Genomic DNA, 27,908 nt, shown 5'->3' on the forward strand with positions numbered 1-27,908 from the left:
CTTTGTTTTGCTTAAACTTAATTGAAACCAGAGCCTGGAAGTTCCACCTCTGGAGCATACTAATTTATTGGATTTGGGGATGGCAGGTGGAAAGTGGAATTCCACATGGGACTCTGATGCACCATCTTCCCACTGCCACCCCTGCTGCCTGTGCTCCCCAGGCCAGGACTCCAAACCAGTGAGCAAGGCAGTGTCAACCCCAGCTGAAAATCCACATCCTTCTCCATGTCCTTTTCCTGCCACTCCTCTGCTCTTGGATAGTGGCCAGACCTGTCCAGGGATGATGATCCTGCTGAGCCTCTCATGGCACCTGTGTGGGACCCCCATGACACAGCAAGATCCGCTGTGCTTTCCATGTGTCCTTCCCTCAGGAGCATCCCTGAAGGAAAAGCTCTCATTATTAAAACACTGGAGGCACTGTGCCTTCTCATCTTAACCCAAGCATTGCCATTGTGCTTTTACCCAACAATGGATCCCCCCAGTATAACTGGGGCACCCATCCCGTACATAATCCAGAGGAGCTATAACTCCTGGCTGTTTACCCTTCCTGCCCTTTCTTCATCTGCAGAACACAGCTCTGCCATCAATAATGATGAAGCACCTTCTGCTGCCTCGGGGCTGTGGTTCTCCTCCTGCTCCATGGCCTCTGCCTCGTCCTCCTCCAGCATCCCCTCAGACTCATCGGAGCCAGACTCCTCCTTGGCTTCGGCCTCCTCGCTGCCGTCGCTGTCGACATTGTAGCCTTCATCCAAGGCCAGCTTGAGCGGGTGGGATTTCCTCTTGGACACCAGATGTTCAGCCTCAGCATCCTGAAGTTTCCTCTTCTTGGCTAGAGGGCAGCTTTGTAAACTGCAGATGGGATCAAGGAGCAGAGAGGGGGCATTGCTGAGTGAGAGAGGCCTGGCTACCTCATCCCAACTGGTTAGGATAACATAAGTGGGACAGTTACACAAATACTACCCAAAAAATCATCCAGCACCCCAGATTTTTAGCTGGTTTAACCTCTCTGGCCACATGTGCTCTTAGACCTTGACTTTGTGGAACTACATCAACTTTTTTTCAGGAAATCAGCACACAAAAGCTGGGATGTGGCATCCCAGGACTAATGTTGATGATGAAACCAGGCATAGGGTGCAGAACCAGCCCCAACTGTTCCAATTTCACAATTCATGGGGTGTTGTAAACCCGCAGTTAAGGCTTGCATGACCTCCAATGTAGCAAATGTGTTCTCATGTGCCTTCCCCATCCATAGAGGCACCAGGCAGACCAAAATTTCTGCCCATCAGCAGCTCCCACCAGCCCCACACAGCTGAATCAGGTACTTCTGGCCGATTTTGAGGTCTCTAGGAAGGCTGCTATGAGTCTGGAGGAGCAGATCCCCCCCAGGATCCCCTGGGGACTGATGGAGAGCCAGAAACAAGAAGATATGGGGCAGACAACTTAGATTGCTGCTCTGAACCAGACTTTCTCCTGTCTTTGGCTCTGTTGCTCACATTTTTCCATCCCCTCTACCTTGAACCCCACCTCACCTTCTGTGTCTCGCATACTTCCCACGGATATGTCCTGAGCCATTGCAGCCTGGGGTTGGACAGCTGGGGAGGGAAACAAACCACCATCAGAAACAGCAAGAGAATTAATGAGGATTGTATCACCTACAGTCAGTTAAACAGGTCGTGTGCCTGAGGAACAAGCTCACTGCAAGCAGGAAGTTAATTTCCTTCAAATGGTTCTGTTTGTCCCTTTGAATTCCAAGGGAGGAGGGCAGGAGAGCAGCCTTGCAGTTTGCTAAAAATTAATGAAATTACTCACCCCATTTAATTAGATGAACAGTTTGCTGTAGTTTTATGAGTGTGTTTAATTAAAGATTTGCATGTGTGAGAGCAAGCTTTTAAAGGCAGGCAGATACTGCACTCTGCCTCCCCGCTGCTACTCTCCAGTTTTCTTTTTCTCAGGAGGAAAACATGGGATTTTCCCTTATCTGGTGGCTTGTCAGGGAACTGGGGCCACTTACAGTAAGAAATGTGTGTGTTTTGGGGAAGAGCAGGCTGGGACTTTATCAAGGAGGTTTTAGCCAGACACGTTACATGGAGATCCCCGGGACTAAAATCCTCAAAACCTCACTTTTAGGGGGAATGGATGGGATTTAAGTGATGAGATCTCCCAAATCCCTGTAATTTTTTCTTGCTGCTCTGCAGAAGAAGACGAGTTAAAGGCTTGCAGGGAGCTCTGATTCTGCTCACAGCCACTGCTGCCTTCACTTGAGCATCCCTCACACGGGACCACAAGCCTCCCCTGCAGGGGTAATTAGTCCCAGCTTCAGGAGCTGTAAGGGCTCTAGATAAGGAGCATTAAAGCAAACATTTTCTGGCAAAACCAGATTATGGCATTGATTATAGGATGCCCAAGTGACTTGCCTGATGTCTGAGGAATTCTGGAGTCGTGTAGGATTAATAACCTCATTTAGCACTGTATCACCCTCAGCCTGGGAAGCTGGAAGCACTAATGAAATCTCTTGATGACAGTGCAAAGGGAGAAGGCATCACCAGCCCAGAGGGGATCTGGCCAGCCTATTATTCTCAGAGTAAAAGACATGGGACAATATTAAATAGTACCAAGTGCCAAGTCAGGCTTTGGGGACTCAGAGTTTTGCTCTCAGCAGAGCTCAGCCCTTGCAGAAAGCTGAGGACACAGAGGGTCTGGCTGCACTAATGGGTGCAGCAGCTCTGGGAGCACTGGTGGGTTATTAATGGTTCAACTCCCTAGAATAAAAGTCAGATCTTTGTGTTCAAAAACCACAATTCAACCCAAAACCGGGGCAGGACAGCGCCGCTGAGCTGTCAGGAGAGTAGGAATCCTTCCTTCAGGGAGACTGACTGGCTTTGGGTTAGCAAAGCAAATGCTGAGAGGGTGAATTGGTGGCACCACATCCCCTAAGGGGTCACAGTGCTCTGGGGAGGCGGAAGCTGTCCCTCATGGCTCATCCAGATAAATCCCCACTCCCTGCTGTCCCCTTTGCTTGTGACCTGGCTTGAACCCGTGCTGCTGCACTTCCTCCAGTGCCATCTCCTGTGGCATGGCTCCCAGCTCTTCTGGCATCCACACACAGCCCCAGCCCCACCACACCTGGGTCTGGCCTGCCAGCACGGTGTCCCTTCTCCAGCAGGACACTCGAGGTCATAGAGAAGAAGATCTCATCCCACTAACATGTGCAACTGGGAGAGGGAGCTTCCCTCTTTGCTGCTCATGATCTAAAAGTCTATTTAATTGTAATTGTCCTCAGGCCTGACTGAGGCTGCTCTGTCCCAAGCAGCCCCAGCCACACTTTCAGTGACTGCACACCAAAAGACAGAGCAGTGTTTATGTCACCAGTGACTTGCCTGAAAAAGGCCTTATTCAATGGCAAACAGGAGCAGCTCTGATGAAGATGTTACAGGCTTTTATAAGTTTTCCCGTATCAATTAAAGCAGATTACCCATCACCCCATTTTTGATGTGGTCTAATGAAGCCTGCAATAAAAAGTGTGTAGGAAAGACACAAGCGGTTCAGCATCGGGGTTTGCTGAAGCAGGTGTCGATTTGGGATGTTTCTGGCTTCACTTTATTGATTCAATGCCTTTAAAAAGCACCAGCACAAAGGTGATGCTCTACATGCTCTGGGCAAGGCTTTCCCTCCCCACTCTCCTTTGGGGAGTTTTAGCGTATTTTGGCATGAGTCCCGAAAAGGGGAACGGGCTTGGAGGTCTATTAAAGCTGCTCTCCATCCCTCAAGAGCCACCACACCGAACAGCTCCCCCCTCTCCGCTGCCTTCATCTGCTTGACAAAAGGGCTTCTTATTGTTATGCAGACGATGCCCTGCTTCCAATTAGTCGATTAATCGTCCAGTTATTCAGGCAATTAGGTGACAGCTGCAGAGATGGCTTTGTGGAGCACTCTGTCCTGCCCCTTAGATATGTCACCTGCTCCAATTACCACCTCCACTCAAGTGTTCAGCAATAAAAGTTGGAGAAGGGGCATGCCCAGCGCTGGCTCCTCCCTGCTCTCCAGAGTAATCCCAGAGTGGAGGAGCAAAACGCTCCGAGATTGGGTTGGTTTAGGTGCAATTACTCTTTGACACACGGGGGAGGCTGCAAGGAGAGGCAGCCCCTGTTCGGGTTAAAGGCTTCTACCTCTGGCAAAGCCCCTGCGCAAGGTTTAGGGGGAGTTTGCAGGTGGGGGAGGCTGCTACATCTAATGAGAAGCTCTGGAGGCTGCCCAGGCTCTGCTCCTGCTCCTTTGGCGGCTGCTGCTGGCATCCCAGCACTGCTGAATGAGTGACAACAGGAGTGAGCAGAGGACAGGGGGGTGAAGGAGCATCCAGCACCAGAAGTGGTGTGACAAATATGTGGAAAAAACCTCTGGTTAGTAGGATGGTGTCCCTAATGATGCTGAAACACAAACTGTAGGCATTTGTTTTGGCTGGGGTTTAGAGCTGGGGTAGGACAGAGGATGGCTGCAGGGTCTCCAGTGTAATGTCATTCATCCAGAGCTGCAGTTTATTTCTTTAACTCTTGTAATTCCCCTGATGAGTTGTCCCTGAGGACTTGGACACAACCACCAATAGAAGACCCCATTAGTCCCGTGGGTTTGCTGCCCTCACCCAGGTTTCCCAGCTGAAGGGCTTCTCTCAAGCCAGTCCCACCACGTTCCCCCCTCCATCCCTCCCTTGGCCAAGGAGGAGCAGGGTTCTTACCTCACCTCCTGGCCGATGAGCTCCGTGGGCACTGGGCAAGGGGCAGGATGCAGCAATGGAAACAAACACAAGGTCAGAAACAAACCTGAGGTGCCTGACCCCCCGAGACTGAAGCTCTCCTGCCAGCAGCTGGGTTTCTATTTCCTCCCATTTGGATAAGAAAGGGCCAATTTATCCTGTTGTCCTTTGTTGCATGCCAGCCTGTAGCAAATTATAATCCTGCCTTGTAAATCCTCATGCCTGTGCTGATTTTCAGGCAGGTGAGTGCACACTGGCAGCATCAGGGACTGCCTCTGTTCTTTGATTCAGTGATGACTTTGAAGTCAATGGAACTGTTCTGACATGCATGAATGTAACTCAAACACTTCTAAATAAAGACTGAATTATCTAATGCCTTCATCTCTCTTTTTGCCCTTTAAAGCTGCTCATCAATTTCTTCTTTTACGCTTCACAACTGTTTTCCTGCAATGGCCACATTCACCTCTATAACACCAGCATCTTTCTCCTCTCCCTGTCCCATCAGACTGATGCCAATGCTCAGACGTACGGTGGAGATTTGTTACTTGGGGTATAGGATAAACAAGAGTTTGTAGGATTTTTAGGGATTATTCCCCACTTGTCAATAAGAGGGCTTCTCACAGCTCACAACAAGAACACACAACAACCTCACATCGCAGCTGAAACCTTACATCCAGCCAGGAATCCAAATAATCAAGAGGAAAAAGAAAAAAAAAAAATCCCTCAGCACAAGTCTAAATTTGCCCAGGCTAAAAACCATAACACGTTTGCTCAATTTGTTTGAGCTAATTGGGTTTCCTGGGATCCAGCTCCCAGTGGGATGACTCACAAGCTTCAACAAACTGGAGGCAGTGACGAGTCCCAGGGTGCAGGCAATAAATTACCTTTTCACATCGAGAAACCCAGATTCAAGTGTGGAAAAGGCAGGGTGTGAGAAAATAAATAGAATCAGGGCGGTCTCATTTGCAACCTGAACGAGCACCTTTGCGTGTGTGCAACAAAGCAATGAAATCCAAATATTCGAGCTCAGCTCAACACAGCTGGCAACATCTGGGTTTGGTTTTGTTTTTAAAAGGTGCAGATGCTGTAAAGAGCAAGGAGGAAGGAAGGTAAGGACAAAAGGAAGGTGGCCCAGCCCAGCTGTAGGATGAAGCTGCAGTCCCTGCAGCCATCACACCTTTCCAACCTTGTTGGTTCCTCGCTTCCAGCCACCTTTGTCACTCGTCACATCTACAGCCACAAAAATGAGCCAAAAAATAGAGAGGTTGGTCTGTAACCATCACCCACGGCTATGGGACTACCTGAGGTGACACCCTGGGCTCTGTCAGAGCCTCTTGCCTTCTCCCAGAGAGAAAACATGCACAGAATTTCAGGTTTGTTGTTGTTTTTTTTTTTTTTAATCCAGAAATAAATCACAATCAATCTCAATTAACCAGTTGTTTGTCCTCCCATCCCTGCCGGGGCATGGCCCATTTGCTTCTGCAGCATGAGCTACTTCTGCCAGCCACTCTCAGATGTGTGACTTCAAAGCCGCTGGCAGAATGAGCCTGATGAAAGCCCTGGGAGCTGATCTGAAGCTCCAGTGATTGCCATCCCCTACAGCAAAGCAGGCACGGGGGCTTTTTTCCCTTATTTGCTTGTTGTTTTCCTTCAGCTGAGTGTAGTGGATGAGGGTTAAATATCATAAGGACCTATAAAGTTTTGTGGTTGGGACTTTTGCAGGTTTTTTTTAGACAAATTTCAGTGGGGTTAGAGCAGGGGTAGTGACCAGTTAAGAGTTAAGCCTGGATTTGAAAAACCAAAGCCTTTTTGGAGCAAGGGAAGTGCAGGGAGCTGAGCTCTGCACAGCCCAGTGCTCCCACTCACCTCGGACAGACTTGGATCGCGTGCGTGCTCTCTTATCATCATTTTCTAAACTCATCTGCAACAGAAAGAAAAAAAATCATTACTGAAAGATAGCCAGAAAAACATCATTAAAGGACAAGCTCGTGTGTGGTTGTGGCTTTGTGGATGGCTGGGAAAGCTTTCCCGTGTTTTTGAGATGGAGGCTGCTTACCTTGATGGTGTTGTTCAACCCACAGTGCCCAGATTTGGCAATTTGAAATTAATTTCCACATCCTGGGACACAGGAAGGACTTTGTCTGTTGAGTAGCACAGAGGAACAAACACCCAGATGTGCTGGCTGTGCATGTGATAGCCCTTGTTAAGAGCAGAGCTGATTTCTCTGGATTTACAGCACAGAACTGCTGTGAGCACCTGGGTGGAATGCCAACACAGAATCAGAAATCTCTGAATAAGTGTCTGAGCTGATCTCCTGCCTGAAAAAGGGCAATTTTTCACAAGTGCCCTAAAGAACAACCTCTCCTCTCTGCTTAAATTTGCCACGAAGATGACTGCATCTAAATAACTCACAACATGGACATCAAACACGAGGTCTGCAGGGAACACGGCCATGAATAAGTAACATCGGGGACTTCAAAGTTCTGGATATTAATTAAACATCACCACATGCCACAAGGTAGCAGAAGTCTGAAGTGCAGCCACCTCTGGGGTACAGCACCTTTGAAAGCAGGCAGTGCCTGGAGGTGGGAGCAGGAAAGCAGGGACCTCCATGGCATGGCTGGAATGATATAAATGGGATTTCATTAAAGTTGTCAGAGGAGCTGCTGAAGTGGTCAAAGAGCTGCTTTCTGTCTCACCCTTGACACAGATGCTCTCTCTGCAGGCAGGAGTGTTTGGCTGGAAATGCCAAGGGGGAATGGCAAGATCAGGGTGTGAGCAGGGCAGGGGGTCAGAGCCTGGTAGGCTGGGAAGACAATTTAGGTTTTACTGCAACATTACCATGAGATTACAAGGAGAGAGAAAAAGAGGTGAAAGAACAATTTGCAAGTGGGATTTGACATAATAAAACACAACTCTCTCTGGAATATCCTCTACAGGCCCAGTTAGAGAAGGAACAAACCAGCTCCTGTATTATTCCTAAATGGGGAGGTCCCATGGCTCCAGCACCCCTGACAGGGCAGGGACACCACCTCTGCTCTGTCTGGTCCTGGGGCAGGAAGGGACATGCACGTGGAGCATGTGCTGCTCCACTGGCAGTAGGGATGGTGCAGGTATGGTGTGTGCTGCTGAATCCCCACATGCACCCTAAAAACATCTTGGTGAATGCTGCTCCCAGTTCCCAGGGGCTCCTCATCCTCAAAGGAGACACTGCTTGGGGCTTTCCCTGAGGTTTGGGAGCAGCAAAGAGGGAAGGAGGCTGTTGGGGCAGGCAGGGAAAGGAAGCCAAGGTCTACAGCCCCTGGGGCATCATAGCTAAAAACCCCTGAGAGGAGGGAGGAAGTTTTCCCCAGGCACCTCTCTCCTTCACACTGCCACCTTCCAGAAATTCAATGTGAACATGCAATGATTTGTTAGATGCGGGGGTTGGAGAGGAAAAATGAAAAAAAAAAAAAAAAAAAGAAGGGTGGGGGGTGAGGGGAATCAAAACCTGGAGCAATTTATGCACCCTGTCAGCATTCAGCTCATGGCACGGCAGTGTTGTGCTCCGCGTTTATTACAATCTTCCCAATAACACAGCAGACAATTACTATAATTTGTATTTTTAAAGCCCCAGTTCCCTGTGGACCAATGGCTCTGGTTTAAAGAGTGGAGAGGAGCAGGTGTCACAGGGACTTCATTACATTTATGAGCCTTCCAACACCAGCGTGCGCTGAGCTCGCTCCCCAATGCCGCCGCACGCCGCGGCACCTTGCACTGCTGGGAGCCTCCACCAACAGCAATGCCAGAGAGGGCTTTTTCTCTCCTTTTCCTCTCTCTTTTATTCCTTTTTGGACTATTCTTACAGGGAATTGGTGTGTGTTAGGGCAGTATGGGTTTCCTGCAGATCAAAGGGGCAGAGGAGGTCAAGCTGTGGGAAGGGTGATGGGCAGAGCCTGTGAAGGGCCAGGACCCACAGACAGCATGGAAAAGCAAAGCAAAATTTCATTTTTCTTAGCCAGACAGGTGGGATGGGCTCAAGCTGCTTGTCTATAAATAGGAGAGATCCCATTTCAGGTCACATTTGTCTTTGGGAGTTAAATATCATGTGAGCTGGCATGCAGGCTCCTCACTACACCACAGCACCTCAGAGCAGTTCCTCCCATTGCCTCCCATTCTTCTTTGAAGGCAGGATCAAACACCCTGGGAAGGCAGCAGCAGATTCAGTCACTGCATGGGCAAAGGGGACAGGAGCCACCTAAGGCAGGGACAGACCCACAGGGTCACAGAATTCTCAGGGCTGGAAGGGACATCTGGTGACCCAACCTTGCTTAGGACTAAAAAATGGAAAAGCCAAATAGGCTGCCTTGTTTGGCCTATTCTACAAAAAACAAGCAAACAAACAAACACAAAACAAAATAAAACAAACAAACAAAAAACCAGGAAAAAAACCCACCAACAACAACCCAAAACAACCCAACTCCAAATTTCTAGATTTTTGGGAATTTTCCCCATAGGGAAAAACCCATTGCTTGTTTAGAGACCCTGACACATACACTGCTGTGTTTTTATAATGTTTCATTTATGTCACTGTTGGGATGGGGTGTGCTCTGTGCTCCCAGATTCTCTTTTCTACCATCAAGCTCCTTTTTTCAGCTTAAACCAACATCAGGATCATCCTCAAAAATCCTCATTTACCTCCAAAGCGCAGAAACACCAGGAATAAGATCCTTTATGGAGCTCAGCCCCTGCTCCTCCCAGGCAACCTAAACAAGTGGCAGAGCCCTGACTGTGCTTCTGGAGCCTCTGTGATATCAGGCTCAGATGCAGGAAGGTTACATGAAACCATTGTCCTTTATTGCTGCCTTCTCAGCCAGAAGCCCTCTAGACAGATCGTTTTAATGTGAAATTTCAGGTCACACAGTGCATGTTTGCAGTCCTGGAGACCGACAGGCTATTTTCATTAGCTCTCTCTCTTGTTCACATAACAGCCAGGCTGAGGAGCTGTCTGGATTTCAGTCTTATTGCTTGAACTCTGAATGAAAACAAAGCAGCCCAAAAGGAAACCTGCAAATAAATTATTGCTGCCAGATGCCAGTCACAAGCACATTAGTCTGGCTGGAAAAGACAGAGGTTTATTCCACACCTCCTCACCTTATGCATAGGTTATCTCTAAGATTAAACCTAAATCAGCATCCACCAAGTTTCCTAACCCAACACTACAGGAGAGGACCCTATGCTGGGTCTCAGGGTGCTCCCTTCAGGATTCAGATATGTGGTAGTCAGGGTAACCTTGGGAATGTGGCTGTATCTCTGTGTTCCCCTTTTCCCCCTCTTTTCTCTTAAAAGTAAGAAATGTCCCCTTTCCTGTTTACCCTCACTAACGAGCTCCCTGACATGAGCAGAATACAAGTTTTAATGATAATTTGTCAATGCTGCAGACTTAAATCAATGATGTTCAGACAGCTAAACTTGAGAAAGAGTTTAACCCGAGCACAGTGTGAATAACAACAGTCAGATTCTATAGCCCAGGTCTTGTTCTGCTGCCAAGACAGCAATACAGCACGGATCTGAAGTTTCATTTTATGGAGTACCTACAGGGTTGACATTTTCTTCTTCCTTCTTGTCTTAATACACATTTCCTTTGCATTGGAAGCCCGAGGAACATAACAGAACACAAACCCACTGGGAGCCCAGCACGTGCTGATGCCCAGGTGTGCCTGGGCTTCGACAGCTCTATGCAAATCTGCCATTAAAGGCCCTGCTGAAATTCCCCCCGGTCAGCAGTAATACTTTATATGTATTCAAGAGCACCACGGAGCTCAGAGAAAATAAACATGCTGAAAAACCCTTCAGCTGGACAAAGGGAGGTGAGGATTCAGCAGGAATATTTATTTTACACTGAAAGCAGCAGCAGAGCTTCCATCGGGGCTCATTTGTAGATGTAGCAAAATGCCAATTGCAAGAAGCAGCATCTGAGCTTTAGAGGGACAGACAGACACACAGTGCTTCTATTTTTAGTTTTTAAAACCCCCCCAACTTATGTTTGCCTAGCAGCAGAAGGAAAATGCCAGAAGAAATGACATTTTTTCCTACAGAATTGTTGAAAAGGGGCTTTCTGCTTGGTTCTTCCCCTCTTGAAGATCCAAAGAGTCCCTTCTTTAGCTCCTCAAGGGAAAAGGCAGCAAAACTGCCTCTCAGTGAGAATGGGCTTGAATGGCCTATCTTGATTTCTCCTCCCTTGTTTTTTATGAGGAATTCCTCCTTGGCTGTTGAAGGCTGAACACAGGTGGAGAGACCTGGATCTGGGTCGCTAAATTTCTCATCTTTCCTCACCATAAAGTGCCATGGCATTTTTGTTCATTGCAGAAAATGAGGAGGACTTTGTCCTGCTGGACCTTCTCTAGCTGTGAATTTCTAAAATAAATAAATAAGGGGTGAAGGAAGAAGAAATACTCTTGATCAACAGTGTGCCTCTACTTTTTAAAAACGGCTCAGTAGTAGCTCTCAGCTGCTATTTTATAACCACACTGAGATTAGAGGGATTTTTTTTTCCCCTCTCCTTCCTTTAGGCTCTTCCTAGCTGCTTGATTTAAATCCTCCTGACGTTCCACCTATTGTGAGTCCTGTTCTCAGCTGAATAAGCTCCCGTCTGCCTTTTGCTCTGACTGCTTCCAGGAAAGGACACCCTGCACGGTGTTCCCAGCTCCGAGCCGGGGAGGGGGGAGGATTTTGCCTTGGCATGTCGAGATGCGAACCCACAGCTTGTACCCACCTCGAATGTGACACTCCAGCTGTGTCACAAACATCCTCCTGAAGCCGTGCTGTCACTTTGCATTTGCAGAAAGGGTCCAGCCCCCCCCCCCAGAATCACCCAGTGCTGCGAGTGAAGCGCTTCCCGAGCGCTGCCACGATGGCAGCAGCATCCTCCACACTCGGGGGAAGCAGAGCAGAAAAGCTGCTCCTGAGCATCACATCTGACACAGGCGCAGCTGCACCGCTGCCTCCACGGCTCTGACAGCCCAGCATTAGGCCGGCTGATTGCAGGGGCCGTGGTTGGAGTTGACACACACCTTCCTCTCCACTCCTGGGAAGCGCTGCGGCGTGCAATCCCAGTGCCGGCGAGACCCGAGTGGCTCCGTACGTGCCGATGGCTCTCGTGCCAGAAGAGGAGGGGTAGGGAAGAGGGAGGGGGAAATAATTGTAGTTCCTCAATCTCATTGTTTTCCAGCTCTGTGATAAGCCAGCTGCCTTTTCCATGAGATTATCCTTGGGTGGCACAATGTGGGGGGGATTGATGAGATCTCGGCGAAGGGGACGGTAGGGATGGGCTCTGGTGGCCCCACCACCATCCACCCTACCTGTCCTGACAGCAGTCAGCCCTCACCAACAACCCACCTGCTACTCAGCTGCCTCCCAGCTGGGTCCCAATGGCACAGGAAAATAGAGATTTGGGAGGCAAAAGTTCCTTTTTGCCACCAGACACCATGGTCCAGGATGAGCCCTGGCAGCAGTGTCTGGGCTCAGCTGGCTCCATGCAGAGATCAGCTCTCCCCAGCACTGCAGAGATCTCATTTCAAACCTGTCATGGGAAATTTTATCCCATGCCTGGACTTCTTTAGAGGCAAAAATAAATAAGTAAACGTGCCCCACATCCCATTGTCCTTCACTGCTGTGCATCCTGTGGATTACGAGCTGTGACTGGCATGAAAAACTGCATTTAAATACAATATATATTTATGAGCACACAGAGAAGTGCAAGCATGTGCACACAATGCAGATCCAAAGGTTAGAGAGTGATCAGGACCTCTCCCCCCATGAGGTAAGAGGGCTGCACAATATCCAGGCTCCCTTCAGACTCCCCCTCCCCATTTCCTCCTCTCACCCCTGAGCCAGGCACTCAGATAAAACACAGATAAGCAGAGCTGATGATTGCAAGAAATGGTTAAATATTCGTGATGTGCTTGTTAGAGACAGAGCACCAGATGAGCGCCAGGTACTGGGAATGTTACCTTTTGTAATCATTACTTTATTAACATACGACAATCTTATTAAATCTAACCTAAGTGCTTATTTGGCAGGTTCAATAGAAAAGCCTTAATTGAGCTCATTTTAAATATAGCAACAACTGCTTACTCTGCTTTCTAAGAAGGTGTGAGCTTTCCTGGCGACACCTGCATGCAGCTGACAGCTTGTTAGGGAAGAAGGATGTTTTTAAGTGTGGATTTTTGCTGGTCTGGAATTTTCCCAGGGTTTATTTTATCTAGGGATACAGGAAGAGTTGGTAACATCAGTCACCTAAGGAAGCTTCCTCATCACCCAGGTGGGTCCATCCACTCACTGGAGAGGGTGCCTGACTACTGAGAGGCCAAAATAGGACAGGAAGCACCATTTGTGCAGTGAACAGCCCAGTTCTCTGCTTAATTAAAGCTTCCTAATCTGCTGGCAGTGAATCTGCCAGGAGGTTTGACAGCCTTGGCTGTACCTCTTTCATCAGCCACAGCTGCAGCAGTAAATGAGTGGCTGTGTTGAGCCCCGGGAGCTGTCCAGGGTCCCGGTGGGGGATGAATGACTCGCTTGTCCCCTCCAAAGGCGCCACAGCTTCACCTGGTGTTCGAGGGGCTCCTTCCGACCAGCCGGCGCCTTGGAGAAAGAGCCTCTTTTAACAGGGCTGGGAGTGACCTAAGTACCCAGATCTGAGCCACCCTTGAAGGATGGCACCGGAGAGGAAGGCAAGGATTTCAATATCTGGACTCCAAGCCAAACTTTGACAGCTGGAAGCCCTCCCTGCCCGGATTCACTGCGCAGGAGGCTTGGCTGGAGCGAGGACGCAGAGATTTCCAAGAGCTGCCCATCACTTTGTGGGCACCGGAAAGGCTCCGTTCCCCCAGGAGCAGCTGGTCCAGAAGGAGCTGCAGCACATGTGGCCCTTGTCCCATGGCCAGCTCATGGGGTAGAGGGGTCACTGTCCTAAAATTGTCCTTGGTTGTGCGCCCACCTTGATGCGTGTGCCGTGCAGGCTGGCGGCTCCCTCGCAGCTGCTGATCTTCTCTCCACAGGTCCACCTCTGGCTCAGCAGCTCACCCCGAAACTCATTTTCTGGGCAGGGAAAGAGGAAAACAGGGTCAGGACCCAGAGTCAGTCCAGCCCCCCTCAGCAGCACCCACCAGAGGCAGAAATGCAGTGTTTATTCCGTGCTTGATTTCTTTAATGGCCATACAGATCCTGAGGGTCTCCAAGCCCTGAGCAGGACCCCAGGGTGCTGTGCCAATGCTAAGAGCCCAAACCATAAAGAATTTCCACCCTCAGCCTACCCCAAACACTGCAGCTCTGCTCAGCTTGGTCCTCAGTTGAAAAACACACTGTTAACAGTTGAAAATTAACATTGAAACACTGAGATAATTCAATCTTAGGGTGAGGTACATCAAAAATTGTTCTTAAGATAGGTGGCTGTCAGTCCCCTTTATGTATTTGTCCTAAAACAGCTGTTCTGAAGCCAAGATGGCAGCTGGGGGCACTTCTCTGGGTGTCACAGGAGAATCATTTGTGTTAGAGACTCCAAACCATGTTTGAAGCACTTTTCTCTGGCCTGGACCTTCAGAAAAGGCTCAAGGCTTGCAGAAAAAATCCAAGAGTTGCTGAAATATTATTCTGCTTTGGAGAAGCTCTGAGGAAAGGGAGTGGGGAGGCACAGATGGCCAAGCAGATGACGAAAACTAAAGAAAAAGAGGGAAATAAGCTAGAAATGGACAGAAGAAAGGAGAACAGAGGGGGGAAATATCAAATAAGAAGAAATAAAGATGTTTCAATAGCACATTCATAGGTCAGCACTGCCTGCCTGCTTATCTAAAGGATTTCCCTCAGCATCCTTCATCCATCTGCACCTTTTAAAACAGCAGCATCCTCTATGGGATGCAGTAGGGGCAGGAGCAAAGGGAGGGTTAAACTGTACAAGCAATGGATCCTGGATAACCTGAAAGATAGCTTAGAAGAATTTTGAAAGGATGAGATGTCATGAGACTCGACCACAAGGAGGAAAAATTAGCAGCCCGTGCAGATTCATCCTCTCTGGGCCTGTTTTCTTGGGTGAATCCTGGAAGCTGCTGTGGCTAATCTGGCTCAAAGCGGCACCTTATGCTTGCCAAAGGCCCCATCCCGATGTCCCACGCCTTCATCCCTTTAGGCAAGAGGTAAGAAAGGACTGAGTACTGGGACAAGGAGCCTTGGCCTGGCTGAGGGTGTGCTGGCCACAGCAGCCCAGAGCTTCCATCCTGCTCCAGCCCCTCTGCCCAGCCCAGCTGGAATGGCCAAGGCAGCCCTGTCAACACTGGAGTCAGATTTCCCCCATTCCATGCTGCTTAAATGCATCTGGTCTCCAGGGAGGATCAGCTTGCACTGCTGGCTCTGCCCTTCCCACCTCGCTCTGGATCCTGGCTTCAGCAGAAACGAAGCTCTCTGGTTGTGTGAAGGACATGCCTGTTAACCCCTGCCTGGGCCACCCATGAGCAGCCGTGGGATAATGCTTTAAATATGTTTTTCAGCCCATGGGAAGCAGATCCCAGAGGGAATGGCACATTCTGGGGTCCCCTCCTGGCACTGAGGCTGGACAGTGATAGCTCAGAGCCCGCAGCACGTGCATCCACACCCTCTTGGAAAATTGCTGAGATGCTCAGCTGGTCTGGTGGATCAATCCCAGAGGAAACCAGCAGCTTTCCCCCACCACCTCCCTCCTCAGTGCCATCCACCCAGGCAGGACTGGAGCACACACTGGAGTCTTAGGCTGCTTTTCTCCATCAACATTCATGACAAGCTACCACCATGCTCTGCCAAATTTCTTCCCAAACCTTGAATCTAGCTGTCCCCCTCTGGGATATCTACAGCTGTGAAACAAAGCATTGCAAGTTGTGTGGAATCCTGGTACAAAAGAACAAGTTCCTTGAAATGCTTGAGTCACCACATCCAACCCCAAACCAGATGATGTGGAACCTTGGGAGGGAGACCACAGCAATATGGAGTGTAATCATGTGTGTTTTACTTCACATTTCCAAAGAAAGAAGAAAGCATTAATTTGGCAGGAAAAAAAAATTAACCCTCTAAGGAATCACAGAAAATTCCCCCAAAAATAAACATAACAAACCTCATAGGAAGCTTTGGGGTGAGGATGAATAGAAAATGAGGAGGGGGTGCCTGGTGGCCATCAGCTCTCACACATGAGCTCACAGTGCCAGGAGAGCCCCAGCTGCATCTCCACCCCATCCCCAAATCTCTGCAGAGGTTACACCTGCTATAACAAAGTGATGGGTGAGGGGAAGGTTCTGTACAGAAAACAGGGGGGGTGAAGGCTTCCTTTCCTTGTAAGATGCATCACTGCATATTCAAACTGAAAGGCTAGAGGAAAAACATATCAATCTTCATTTGTTCCTCCAAGAGTAAGAAAAGAAAAAAGAAGGGAGGAAAATTTTTCTTCATTTTTGTTCAGGCACATTTTTTCACGGGAAAGGTGAATCCTGAGTTAAGGAGGCAGCAGCATGCTGAGAGCAGGCTGATCCTTCAGCATCCCACCAGACAGTGTGGGCCCTCTCCTCAGAGCAGACACTGCAGCAGTGTAAGGATCAGAGGGAAAATTTCGTGGCCCCAAATTTTATGTGAATTTTTAAAAAAATCTCAAAACCAAATTTTGCATCTTCTCAAATCTGGAGAAGGCACTCCTGGGCTGCTGCATCCCTCTGCAGTGCTGGCTGCCTGACACCCCTGCATTTTACACAAAACAGGGAGAGCAACTTTTTACATGGGTAAATAGTGATGGGATAAGGAGCAACAGCTTAAAACTAAACCAGAGATTTAGGTTCACTGTTGGGAAATTCTTTATTCAGAGGGTGGGGAGGCCCTGGCACAGGCTGCCCAGAGGAGCTGTGGCTGCCCCTGGATGCCTGGACATTGGTTGGACAGGGCTTGGAACAATCTGCAGTCATGGAACGTGTCCCTGACTGGGGAGAACCGGAACAAGGTGATCTTTAAGGTCCCAACCCAGGCCATTCTGCGTTCCTGTGATTTTGCAGTTTGTCGCCCACGCACACAGCTCTGGAGAACACCAATAAGTGAATTTACTGCCCTGCACGGCCCCAAACCCTTGGTGCAATTAGAGCTTTCCTGCTGGCAGGTAACATGAGCCTTACCTTTGATTTAAGGCCTCAGTCTCAGCTCCAAACTGCAGGACTGAACACCCTCACACAGCCCCAGGACTCAGCACAATTAATTGCCCCACGCTCCTGCCCAGCATTTACCAAGTACAAACCCCTCTGAACCAGCACCCCACGCACCTCAACCTTCCCACTTGCAGGAACAGCAGCTCTGCATCAGGGTGCTTTTTTCCAAAGGAAAGGAATTAAAACCTCTGTAGGAATCAAAATACACTGAACAAGTAGAACCCAGCTCCTCCAGCAATTCTCCTCCATTCATCTCCAATGCCAGGAAGGTTGGTTTAGCCCCCTCTCAGGGCACAGGAATGCTGCCTATTCCAGGCAATTATCTCTGTTTACTGCGGCAGGGCTGTGTTCAGTGTTGCAAATTGAGCTTCCCAAACACACATTTAATTTAAGATCTAATACCGGATGTTAATTGTATATTGCACAGTAAACGACTGATCATTAAAACATATTAATTGAGGTTTAACAGCTGTGTAATAGATATTACATCTCATACTTATCAGCAAATATGATTTAATAATTAGTTAAGATGGGATGTATGGATGGGAGATCTAGCATGGCTGGCTGGATTGTGGATTACTTTGTTCATTTGCTAAACTGGAGATAGTTTTCCTTATCACGTTTAGAGAGGAGCTGGGCAATCACCAGGGAGATCATCAAATGCTTTGGGTTGGAAAGGACAAAGTTCATCTCATTCCAACCCTGTGCCATGGGCAGGGACACCTTCCACTTTCCCAAGTTGCTCCAAGCCCCATCCAACCTAACCTTGGACACTTCCAGGGATGGGGATGTTGAGCTTTGACATTCTCCCCTGCAAGAAGTCCCAATGTGTTTGTAATCTCTATAAAAAGAAAAATTAAGGGGTCATGTGCAGTTTCCTTCTTAAAGCTGGGGCTGAGCTGTGGTGACCCAACCCTGTCACTGTGTTTGCTCATGAACTCTCTGTCCCTCAGCCCTGCATCATTCCCAGCTGTGGCTCCTCTCAGGGCAGCACAGAGCCAGAGGGTGCCTTGCAGCACTACATGAGTGTCCAGAGACCCAACAACTCACTGCACCAGTGAACTGCATTTGTGACTCCACCGCCCCAGCAAACACACAGCGCTGGCTTAGCCTACCCTGCCACCAAACCACATGCTGTGACGTCATGAAATCTGTGATGCACACTCTGACCTTTTATTTATTATAAGGAAGGGTTTGATTTCAGTAGGAACAAGCCTTTCTAGTGCTTTCCCTGCCAAGCAGCCCCCTGCAGCTTGTGCCTTGCTGACACACTGAGCCACTGGCTCAGCACCAGCACAGCTCCGAGGTGTTCAGTGCTGACAGCCAAGAACAGCCTGCTCAGCTCTGCGGGTCCTGGGGCACGGGGCACAGGAGGGGAGCACCAGACTGTGCCAAGGGAAAGAGGACAGGTCACCACCAGCACCCTGCTGCTGCTGCTTCCCCATTTCCAGTCACAAGAACCTGCCACTCTCCTTCCAGCCATTCCTGCAGCCCAGGGAGCATCCCCTGCCTGGCTCACTGAAGCACAAGTGACTCACATCCTCCTTCCCAGCCCCTGCCACCTCACCTCTGGGCTCATTCTGCTTCTGATGCTGGCAGCTGTGTCAGCCCTGTCCTCACCTCAGCCCTACAAGCTCATGCTTTGTCCTGTCATACCTGGCACCTTTGCATGCTCTTGAACTCTTTGTCAGGTCCTTGATGGGAACAGGGAATCAGGGAATCACCCCTTCCCTACAGCTTCAGGACCGGACAGTGAGAAACTAGTTCAATCACAAAATGATTCAGATTTCCCAAACACAAAAACATGTTGCAATGGGAAGAAGCATGGAAAACTGCTCCTTGGAGAGGAGCAAAACCCTCAATGCTGGGGCTCATTAACAAGCTCAAAATCCACCGGGAGCAGGGTACAGACATCACCCTGCCATGGGGCCTGCTGTCCCCAGACCCTGCTGATGGCTGTGCCACCCTTCATCTGGGGTCCTTTTTCAACCTCTGCACAGCAAGTTGTGCTCTAGGGAAGGACCGACATTCCCTCCTGTTCCTCTGTGTCACCCAGGGCTGCAGGAGCTGAAGCCCTGTGCACCTACAATGCAAGGGAAGCAAATGAGGCTGCGGTGTCTCCTCATTAGGAGCAATATTCATGCTCCAGTGTTCATGGCCAGTTAATAAGAGTTTTTTATTAGAGCCTTTTTTCTTTTCCTAGCAAGTGGCAGCAGCACAGCACACAGCAGCAGGACACAGCAGAAGGTATAAAAGGAGGTGTTTTTCACTTTCCATCCTTGAACCACTTGTGTACTCTTCAGAGAGGAACAAAAGCCGCGTGCCCACAGCTCCGCTGCTGTCTGCACCGTGTTCTTAAGTATTGATCAAAAAGATTAAAGAGTGAACATTGTTCAACATCCCATTTTCCCCCAGCTCCGTGGGGGAGCTGTCAGAGCACAAAGCTGCTCAGAGTGTGGCAAGGGAGGCCACCAACAAGAGGGGAAACAAAGCAATGGGGTTCTCCACCAGAGAATCCTTTTGGTGTTTCCAAGGCCCAGGGCAGCAGCAGGGCCTGGAAAATCCCTCAGCCAATGTGGATCCCTTCAAGGCAAGAGCAAGACCTGAGCTGTGGATTTCTCTGCCTCCCACCTTTGCCCTGCCAGCCACAAACTGAATGTTCCTAGAGTAATTGAAGGATACTCATTGAGATGGCTGGTAATTCCTTCCCAGACATACCTGAGCCTGATGAAAATAGAAAATAACAATATTTAAAAAAAAAAAAAAAAAACAACATGCAAACCCCAGCATATCCCTTCCAAATGATGAGCACCATCATTCTCCCTTCTGCCAGGCTTATTCACAGCAGGGCCCCCTCCCCAGCATCCCTCCTTTTGTACAAGCTAAGGGAGCCCCTCTCAGCCACACTCATCCATGCGTGCCCAGCGCGTGTGCAAGCAGGCGTGTGAGGTGTCAGGCATGCAGGAGAGCATCTCTCAGAAACAGGATGTTGCTTCTTTCTTCTTGCACATTTCCCTCATTATTTTGTTCTAATTTGCCTTTCCTGGTACCTTCTCTATTCAACAAAAGCCAAATGCAAACGGCGTCCCTTAATCTCCAGAACAGCAGCTCACTGCTGAGAAAATAATATAGATGTAACTTCCAGCATCACACACTTTCTTTTCCATTTATATGCAAATGCCGACCTTTCACCCAAGCTGTCTCAAAGAAGTATTTCCTTAAAAATGCAAATAGCATGTTGCAGGCAGTTACTCTGGCTGAGTCTTTCTTGTATTATTATTATTATTTCTTTTAACCTTACCAGCACTGTAAAACACAACAGCTAAACTGCACCCTGGCAATAATTACTTTTCATACCAAATTGAAAGCCTCTGTGGAGCCAACGTGTCGAAACACCAGCAGGAGAATTCAGTGGGGATAAATTCTTGGAGATGCTTTTGGACAAGCACGTCTTGGACCAAGTGGGAAGGAAGCAGCCCCAAGGCAGTTTCTGCTGAAGGAAACCACCTGATGGCTCAGGGTGAGGTGACAAGGGTCTTGTAAAACCCTTCCCATGGTGCTGCTGATGAGGAGCCCTCGGGAGTGGGAAAACAACTTGTGTAAGCCAGGGTGAGAACGGGAACAAGGAGTGTGTCACTGGCAGTGCAGGTGTTGGGCAAGGATGTCCAACCTGAGGAGGTCTGGGATGACATTCAGGGCTCTGTGTGCTCTTTGTGCTGTACAGAGGGGCTCCAGGGCAGCACTAGGGCTGTGGGCCTGAAGATGAACAGGGAGATGGGTGGTTGGAGCAGGGGATGGTGAGGAAGGAGCCACAAGGATTCAGAGGAACAAATGAGTCAGGGATTTCAGCTCCAAGACCCCCCTAATTCAGCTCTTTTTCTCCCAGCTGTTGGGACACCTCTGGTGGAAAGCAGCTTCCACCTCCACCACGACAGCAGTCACAGCACCAGCCCCGGTGCATCTCCTCACCTGTGGGCAGGGGACAGGGCTGTCCCCAAACTGGCAACACAAGCCCACCCCACAGGTTGGGGGGGTGAAAGAAGGCATCAGAAACTGCTGAAACCAAAGTTCCCTTCCCACAGCTGCTGTAAGCCTGCACAGGGAAGGACTCCCAGCATGGATGGACGTCAAACAGACTGAGCTGGAGGTGTTGATCCCGCTCGAGTGTCTGACACACTGCAGCCAAACCACTCCATCATCACTTTGGAAACCAAGGGATGGGAGAAGAGAGAGCCCAAGCATGGAGCTTGCACAAGGCTGAGCACTAAGGGGAAGCCAAATGTAAAAAGCCAGCTACAGACAACCTCCCTGGGATGAGGCAGCACAGGCTCAGCACCTGCTTCTGAGCAGCAATTACAAATACAGATTTCCACAGTGTGTAGGGAAAGAGTAGAAGAAAGGGAAAATATGAACTGGTCTTTCCTCTGCCACTTCAGCCATCCACAGATTTATCTGTCAATGATTTTTGGCTTCCTTCTGAGCTCCAAACCTCCTGGGATGCCCCAGTGCTGATTGTCACAGCCCAAGTTATTTTGGATCTTCTGTGACACTTTACCCTCAGCCCTGTAGTTTCTGGACAAAAACGACTGCAAAACCCCAAAAGCTTAAACAAAACCCCCACATTGTTTCTGCCCAAATTTAGCCCAAGCTGGGCACACAGATGTGTTTGTGGAACACAAACTGCCTTTTCCCCAGCATGGGACTGTGCTTGCTCAGGGAGGTGTTTTCCTGACAGGGATTTGTAGCGCATGTGACACCAGGCCGGGCAGAGGAGGGAGAAGCTGCCTGGCAGAGCCAGGGAAGGGGCTGGCAGTGCCTCTGACGCAAAGGTAGATGACTAAATGGGCGACTTCCCAGCTGCCAGCTTGTCTTTACGATATTAAGCCTTTTCTCTCTGCTGCCATATAAGAAGTGAAAAGTTGACACGTAAGCGTGTGTCATATGGAGTCAGGGAGACAGAAGCAATAAGGCATAAAAGGAGGTGAGATCATCGTGCAGCAACAACTCCCCAGGGGTACAAGGCAGCTCTGCTCAGTGCCTGCTGGCTCTCAGCCCCCACCAGCATCCCCCTCCTGGCCTTGGCACACTCAAACCAAACCATTCCCTCAGCAGAACCCCCAGACCAGGGGCAGGCACAGGGTGCCACGCTGCCCACCACGAAATGAGGCAATTAATGCCTTCTGAAGGGTCAGTTCATTAAACAGCAGTCACCACTGCAGCATGAGTGTCACAGCCCCCCAGGATTATTGCTGCTGAATGGGGCGGCTGCTGTGCACCATTTGCCTGAAAAAAAAAAGGAGAATCATCAGATATGTGGAGTTTATAGCCCTGCTGGCACTGCTCTGTGCTCTCCTGCGGGCTCTGTGTAATTGAAATTAAACAGAGGCGAGTGATACCTTTCTGTCCTTCCTGCAGCCTTCACTTGCTTGGGAATGAAACACAGGGACAGCAAGGAGGAGGGTGAGGCTGGAGCAGCTTTCACTCCCACTTCCAGCCTTTTCCACAGGCTGAGCCCTCTGTGCTGCACCAGTTTTGCCCCAAAACTGAGCCAGGAGAAGGGTAACCCACAGTCCCCAGCAAGGCAGTCACTCCCAGGCTCCACAGCCAAGCTCCAGCTCACATCCCACAAGTTGGAAGTTTCTCTCCTCTCCAAATGATTTTGTCCCAGTCCCCCCTTTCTGGCAGGGTGTCCTTGCAGGGTGGGTGAGAGCAGCAGGAGCAGCCAGCCTGCCTCCCTGGGACCAGGAAAGCTGCTCCATGAGGAGAGGGAGATGAAAGTTTCCAGGGAATGTGGGACAGGAGCTGACAACTGTGCTCTGCTGAGACACCACAGGCAGAGTTAACCATTTCAAATGTCATTTTTTCTAAAGCAACAACATTGCTCCCAGGCACTATTTTTTTTCCTTTTTTATTAAATAAAAAATGGAGCAGCTCTCTCCAGAAGGCTATTAATCCTCTCCTGTCACTTGTGTTCTTGGAGAGCGCGTTTCTCTGGGCAAAAGCAGTGAGTTGCTCACTGACTAATTACATCAAAATATTGAGGGCAACAAACAAACCTTTAACTCCACTTGCCAGAAGCTTGCTAGATGCAAAGCTTCAGAATTATGGGAGAGAAATGTATGCAAAAGCAGGAGAAGCTGGGACTCCAGACGTGCTTGTGGCCACATCAGCTTTTAGAGGGGTGAATCCTTTCCTCTCTGCAGAGCCACTCAAGTTGGGCTACCTTCACCCAACCTAACTTCACCCAGAATCTCACCCACCCGAAGATTTTGATTTCTTACAAACAAAGAATATTTTTTCCTTTGCCGGAGAAGTGAATTCATTTATTTTCCTCTCATTCTCACACAGGCATTTGGGAGCAAGGACCAGACACATGTCCCTCAGGAAGGCTCAATTTAGGCTTCAAGCCCCACTAGAATTCAGTTTTAGGCTGAAATCAGACAACTTCTCTCAAAGCCCACCTGACACCTTCACTTATCCCAGCAGCTCACCAGAGCAGCCTTTCTTTGGGACACAGTATTGCAGATTTAACCCTTCCCTGCCATAAAGCTTTTGCCAAACATTCAGCCAGCAGCACTTTGGCACTGATTTAATTCCCATTCCACCACCCTTCATTGCCCACACAGCCACAATGGGAAGAGCCAGTGCTAAAAGGAAAGCCTAATTCTGCATTTAGGTGCTAAACCTGATGCGCTTCCAGAGGGTTTGGATGTCCAAGAGCTGAAATAGGTGACTGTAATGCAAGCTTTGGCTCCAGACCCATGGCTACCAGAGAGCCACTGCCTTCCAACCCCCAGACTGCAGAAACACCAGGAGCAGGGAAAGGCTCCAGCTCTGAAATGTGGGTTAACCAAAGGCAGCTGCTGGGGAGCTTTCTCTGCACTCTGTAGGTGTTCAGGTGCTCACCACAAATCTCAGCCAGACACTCCCAGGGAGCCCAGTGGCAAGCACAAGTTGTTCAATATCAAATTGTTTGTTTCAAGGGATTGTTTAAAAGAAGAGAGATTTTCAAAAGTCCTCAGACTGTCACCTATAGATTTTGCCAGCAATAACTAGCATTTTAAGTACTGTGTGCATGGAAGCTCCCCTGAGCTCTCTTGTACCTTACAATAATATTCACCAAGGGAATCCTCCTAATGCTGGGTTTGAGCCCTTTGCTGCTGAACACACCCAACCCTGGGCTTGCAGAGAGGGCTCAGATAAACGAGCCTGGCAGCTGCTGCTCAGAGAGAAATCACAGCCCCCAGCATTGATCAGAGAGGTTCTGATTGCACCCACAAGGAGCAAGAGGCTTCCCCAAAACTGGCACCAGCCTCGCTTGCAGATGCTGCCCTAGGGAGAGCCACACGCTTGCCAAACAATTTCAAGCAGAGGAACGAAGAAAGGCGAGTCTCTGCTGCAGTTTATATTTAATTAGAGGGAAGGCAGCTTACGCAGCACTTTCAGAAACATATTGTCTTACAGCATATTGGATATTTGTATCTTAACAGCTCAACATCGATTTCTTTTATGTAAAGGAAGAGGGGGGAAGAGCACAGCGTGCCCTAAGTTGTGTAAGCTCCAAAGAGACTCCTGCACCACTTGGACTAATGTTTGGAGTAATCAAAGGCGTGAACTCATGTATTATGGATGGGAACGAGAGTTTTCAGGCTTCTGCAAAAAGGAATCTCCAGCGTTTGGTATTTTGTTAGCAGCCTGGCACCATATGGCTCTCCCCTGCTGATATTCTTTCACACCAGAACTTTATGTTCAGATGCTTTAGTTAATATTTTACCCAGCAAGCATAAACAAGATGCAAAGATTGCAGTCGACAGCAACCTTCTCTTAAACCATACATGCACGTTAATGCTGAAGGCTTCTTTCAGCGAGTGCTTTACCCAACACATGCCTGGCTTTAGTTTTTCCTCAGGGGTCCAAGCCAGGCCATTTACTTTAACTGCCTTCCCATTCAGCAAAAAAAAAGCAGCAAGCCCATGAAGGACATTTTCACTCCCTCTCCACTCTGCTTCCTGTCTAGTCCAAAGCAGCACTGGGTGAGTGCAGGTGACACACACACACGCCAGTTTTCTTTGTGTACAATTTAAGACTGCATCTCTGCTTCTGCACCATTTCAGCCTAAATTTTATCTTGGAAAGGCAGAGTTTCCCCTTCTCCACTCCCTAAACAGGGATGGCAAATCTCCCAGCCCAAAGGGAAGGCTCACACAAGCACCATCAGCCTAAATCAATCACAAACAACAACATAGAGCATCCAAAGTCCAAGATTTGTGTTTCCCTCTGCCCTGCACCAAGTTAGACTCAAAATCACTTTGTAAAACTGCAGATCTGAGATTTGGCTCTAAATATTACACTTAAACTCCCCCACACACACACCCCCACTCTCCAATATTCTTATTAGCCTTTAATATTCTTAAAACAAATAGGACCTAACAGATGTCTTTTCAGCCTGCACTCTTATTAATGAGAATATTGTAAGAATGGAAATCAGGTCACAAATGTTTAATACTTTGTTTAAAAAGTCTGCAGCTTCTTTAAAGAGTTCCACTAATCCCAACATGACAGATGTACAAGGCAGTTTTGCTTGGGGCAGATTAAAATTCTCGCTCTGATTTGCTCTTTCATTTGGTCTGATTAAAATAACATTGCGATTTTTTTTTTCTTTTTAACGTGCTGACTTCAAAATAAAAAAGGAAAGAATAAAAAGTGACCAGTAAAGGCCAGCATGATCACAATAAAAGCAAAGTTATTGTTGTTAAGATTAAAAAAAAAAGCGAGGGAAAAGGAATGGGGGAACAGCCTACTCAAACTCCGGTTAGCATTAAAGCTCTGTGTTAAAGATGAAAGGGGAACCTTTCCAAACTATATTTTTCCATTTGAAAGTGTTTATTAATCTATTCTCTCTGAAGCAAAAAGTTCAATGAAAGACAAAGATCAAAAGTATTTTAATTTAGGTGGAAATTTTTTTTTCCTTTTTTTTCCTAAACCAAACCAAACTGAAAATCAGAGGATTGCGGAGCACAGCACTTCAGTATTCTGCTCTAAGACTGACATTTGCTGGGAACAGCCCAACTGCAGAACAAGGCGATCCCAGCCACTTTTTCCTCAACCAAACTGTGCCTGGGAATTCCTTATTTCCCTTTCCTGACGTCCAGACCAACCTTCCCTGGGCAAACTTTCCCAGGTAATTCATTTCCTTGCTGCTACAAAGCACACCTGGCATCAGCCAGACATCAATGTGTGTGTGGCAACGGGCACCCAGGATGCTCTGATAGGAGCAGCAGAGGAGCAGGGCAGTGGGAGGGAGCCCAAACCCATATCCTGTCCCTAAAATGCCACATCTGCCTTTTCCCTCTTGGGTCTGCCCAAAACCAGCCACAGCTCCCACTGGGTGAATTCAGGGCACTACTGGACCAGTTTCCTACAGGCATTGCCCCCCCAAAGGCTGCTGTGGCATGGAGGGGTGCATGGTTTTAAAAAGCAGCCAGAGCTGTTCAAAATGCAGCTTCTCAAAGGGGAAACTCCTGCTTCAAGAGACCAACATTTCACAGAAAGTGCTTAGCGTGTTTGTCTGGACCTCTCCAGCCCAGAAATCTTCTCTGTCCCCCCACCCAGTCCCACAAACCCACAGCAAGAGTCACGGGAGCATTGCAGGAATGAATAACCTCAACAATAGAAAAGCATTCATTTTGGGATGTGTATTCGCCATCTTTCCTTAAAACTCCAACTTGTGCCTTCTATGAAACAGTCATTAGAAAATCCACAGTGCTTAAAGTTTTTGAGGATCTGCTCCACTCTGGTGATTTTTAATGTTTACAGACTTTAAACACAATTGTTCAATACATGTTTATGCCCCTGAGACCTCCTCACCTCAGTGTCCAACTTCAGCTATTCCCAAATCAGAAATAACCTCCCTTCCAGGCAAGATGCTGTGGGAAAGCAGCTCAGGGAAGCCAAGGGATGCCCTCCTGTGCTGCTGCTCCCAGGGTACCTGCATGGGCAGGAGAAACTGCTCTTCACCTTCTGCGTGTCAGCCCCATCCCAAAGGGCAAAGGCACCTCCCAGCTGCTCCTGAGCTCTGCAAGGGCAAACACTGCACTTCCAGAAATCCCCTTTGACAGGTTAACCTGCCAAGAGGGGAAACTCCAAATATAAACCCACAAAGCCCTTTTCTCCTTGGTGAAAATATTGGTGGGGAGTGGGAGGGGACAGATTTCCCTCCCAGCTCTGAAGGGAGCAGAAGGGATGTCCCAGCCCTGCTCTCTGCCATTACTCAAGAGCTGGGTCCCAGATTCCAGAGAAGAAACTGTCACATAATTTCATTTAATTCTCAGAAAAAAGTCTTTGGGGCCTTTCTCCACTCCAGAAACTTTTCTCTCCACTTCTCTATTCACACCATGATTCTCCTCTCTAAGGCCTGGGCTATGGATCAAACTTCTACTTTGCAAAGCTAAACAACCCCAGAAGTGATAAAAAATATTTTAACATGAGAAGTTTCACACAATCCCACCTTGAGGGTGTCAGAGACACCAGTGCACCACACACCCATGTTCAGCATGGGAGCATGGGTGGAATTATTCTTTGTTGAAACCAATAAAACACAGGCGAGAGAAGGAGAAGGCAGAAAAAAAGGTGGAAAAAAGTTTACTTGACAGCAATTTCCACCTTGCCAGAACTCCAGAAATACCTGGGAACTGTGTGGCAGTTAACCCCAGGCTGATAATCCTTTCATGGCTGCTGCAGGACAGTAAAGTCAAATAAATCTGGGACACCTCACCCTCCCTCCTTGTCCACACAGCCAGGGAGCAAACAGCATCTGCACAATAAATAACCCAAAAGGGATTTGTTGGGGAAAGAGGAGTAACACACAGTGGCACAGTAACACAGCTCTGGAAGCCTGAACTGTGGATCCTCCATGCTCAGCTCCCCTCTATGAGAAAGTGGAACAGCTATAAAGTGAGGAAATGCACTTTATCATTA

The 27,908-nt window shown here is 48.6% G+C and overlaps 1 protein-coding gene across 2 annotated transcripts in view; it reads right to left on the reverse strand.

The window, feature by feature from the left end:
• The window catches only part of MYT1 (myelin transcription factor 1), a 59,209-nt gene that overhangs the window by 27,642 nt on the left and 3,659 nt on the right, over nt 1–27,908 (reverse strand). For both annotated transcript variants that reach the window (XM_058036358.1, XM_058036359.1), the window contains exons 2-6: nt 13,725–13,825; nt 6,614–6,668; nt 4,730–4,760; nt 1,530–1,592; nt 602–849 (exon numbers count right to left, since the gene is read on the reverse strand). In XM_058036358.1, the coding sequence (XP_057892341.1) occupies nt 602–849; nt 1,530–1,592; nt 4,730–4,760; nt 6,614–6,668 (397 nt within the window). In that variant the 5' untranslated portion in view covers nt 13,725–13,825. The remainder of the gene's footprint in view (nt 1–601; nt 850–1,529; nt 1,593–4,729; nt 4,761–6,613; nt 6,669–13,724; nt 13,826–27,908) is intronic.

This window comes from Melospiza georgiana, chromosome 17 (assembly GCF_028018845.1).
Source record: "Melospiza georgiana isolate bMelGeo1 chromosome 17, bMelGeo1.pri, whole genome shotgun sequence".
NCBI classification, from domain to species: domain Eukaryota; kingdom Metazoa; phylum Chordata; class Aves; order Passeriformes; family Passerellidae; genus Melospiza; species Melospiza georgiana.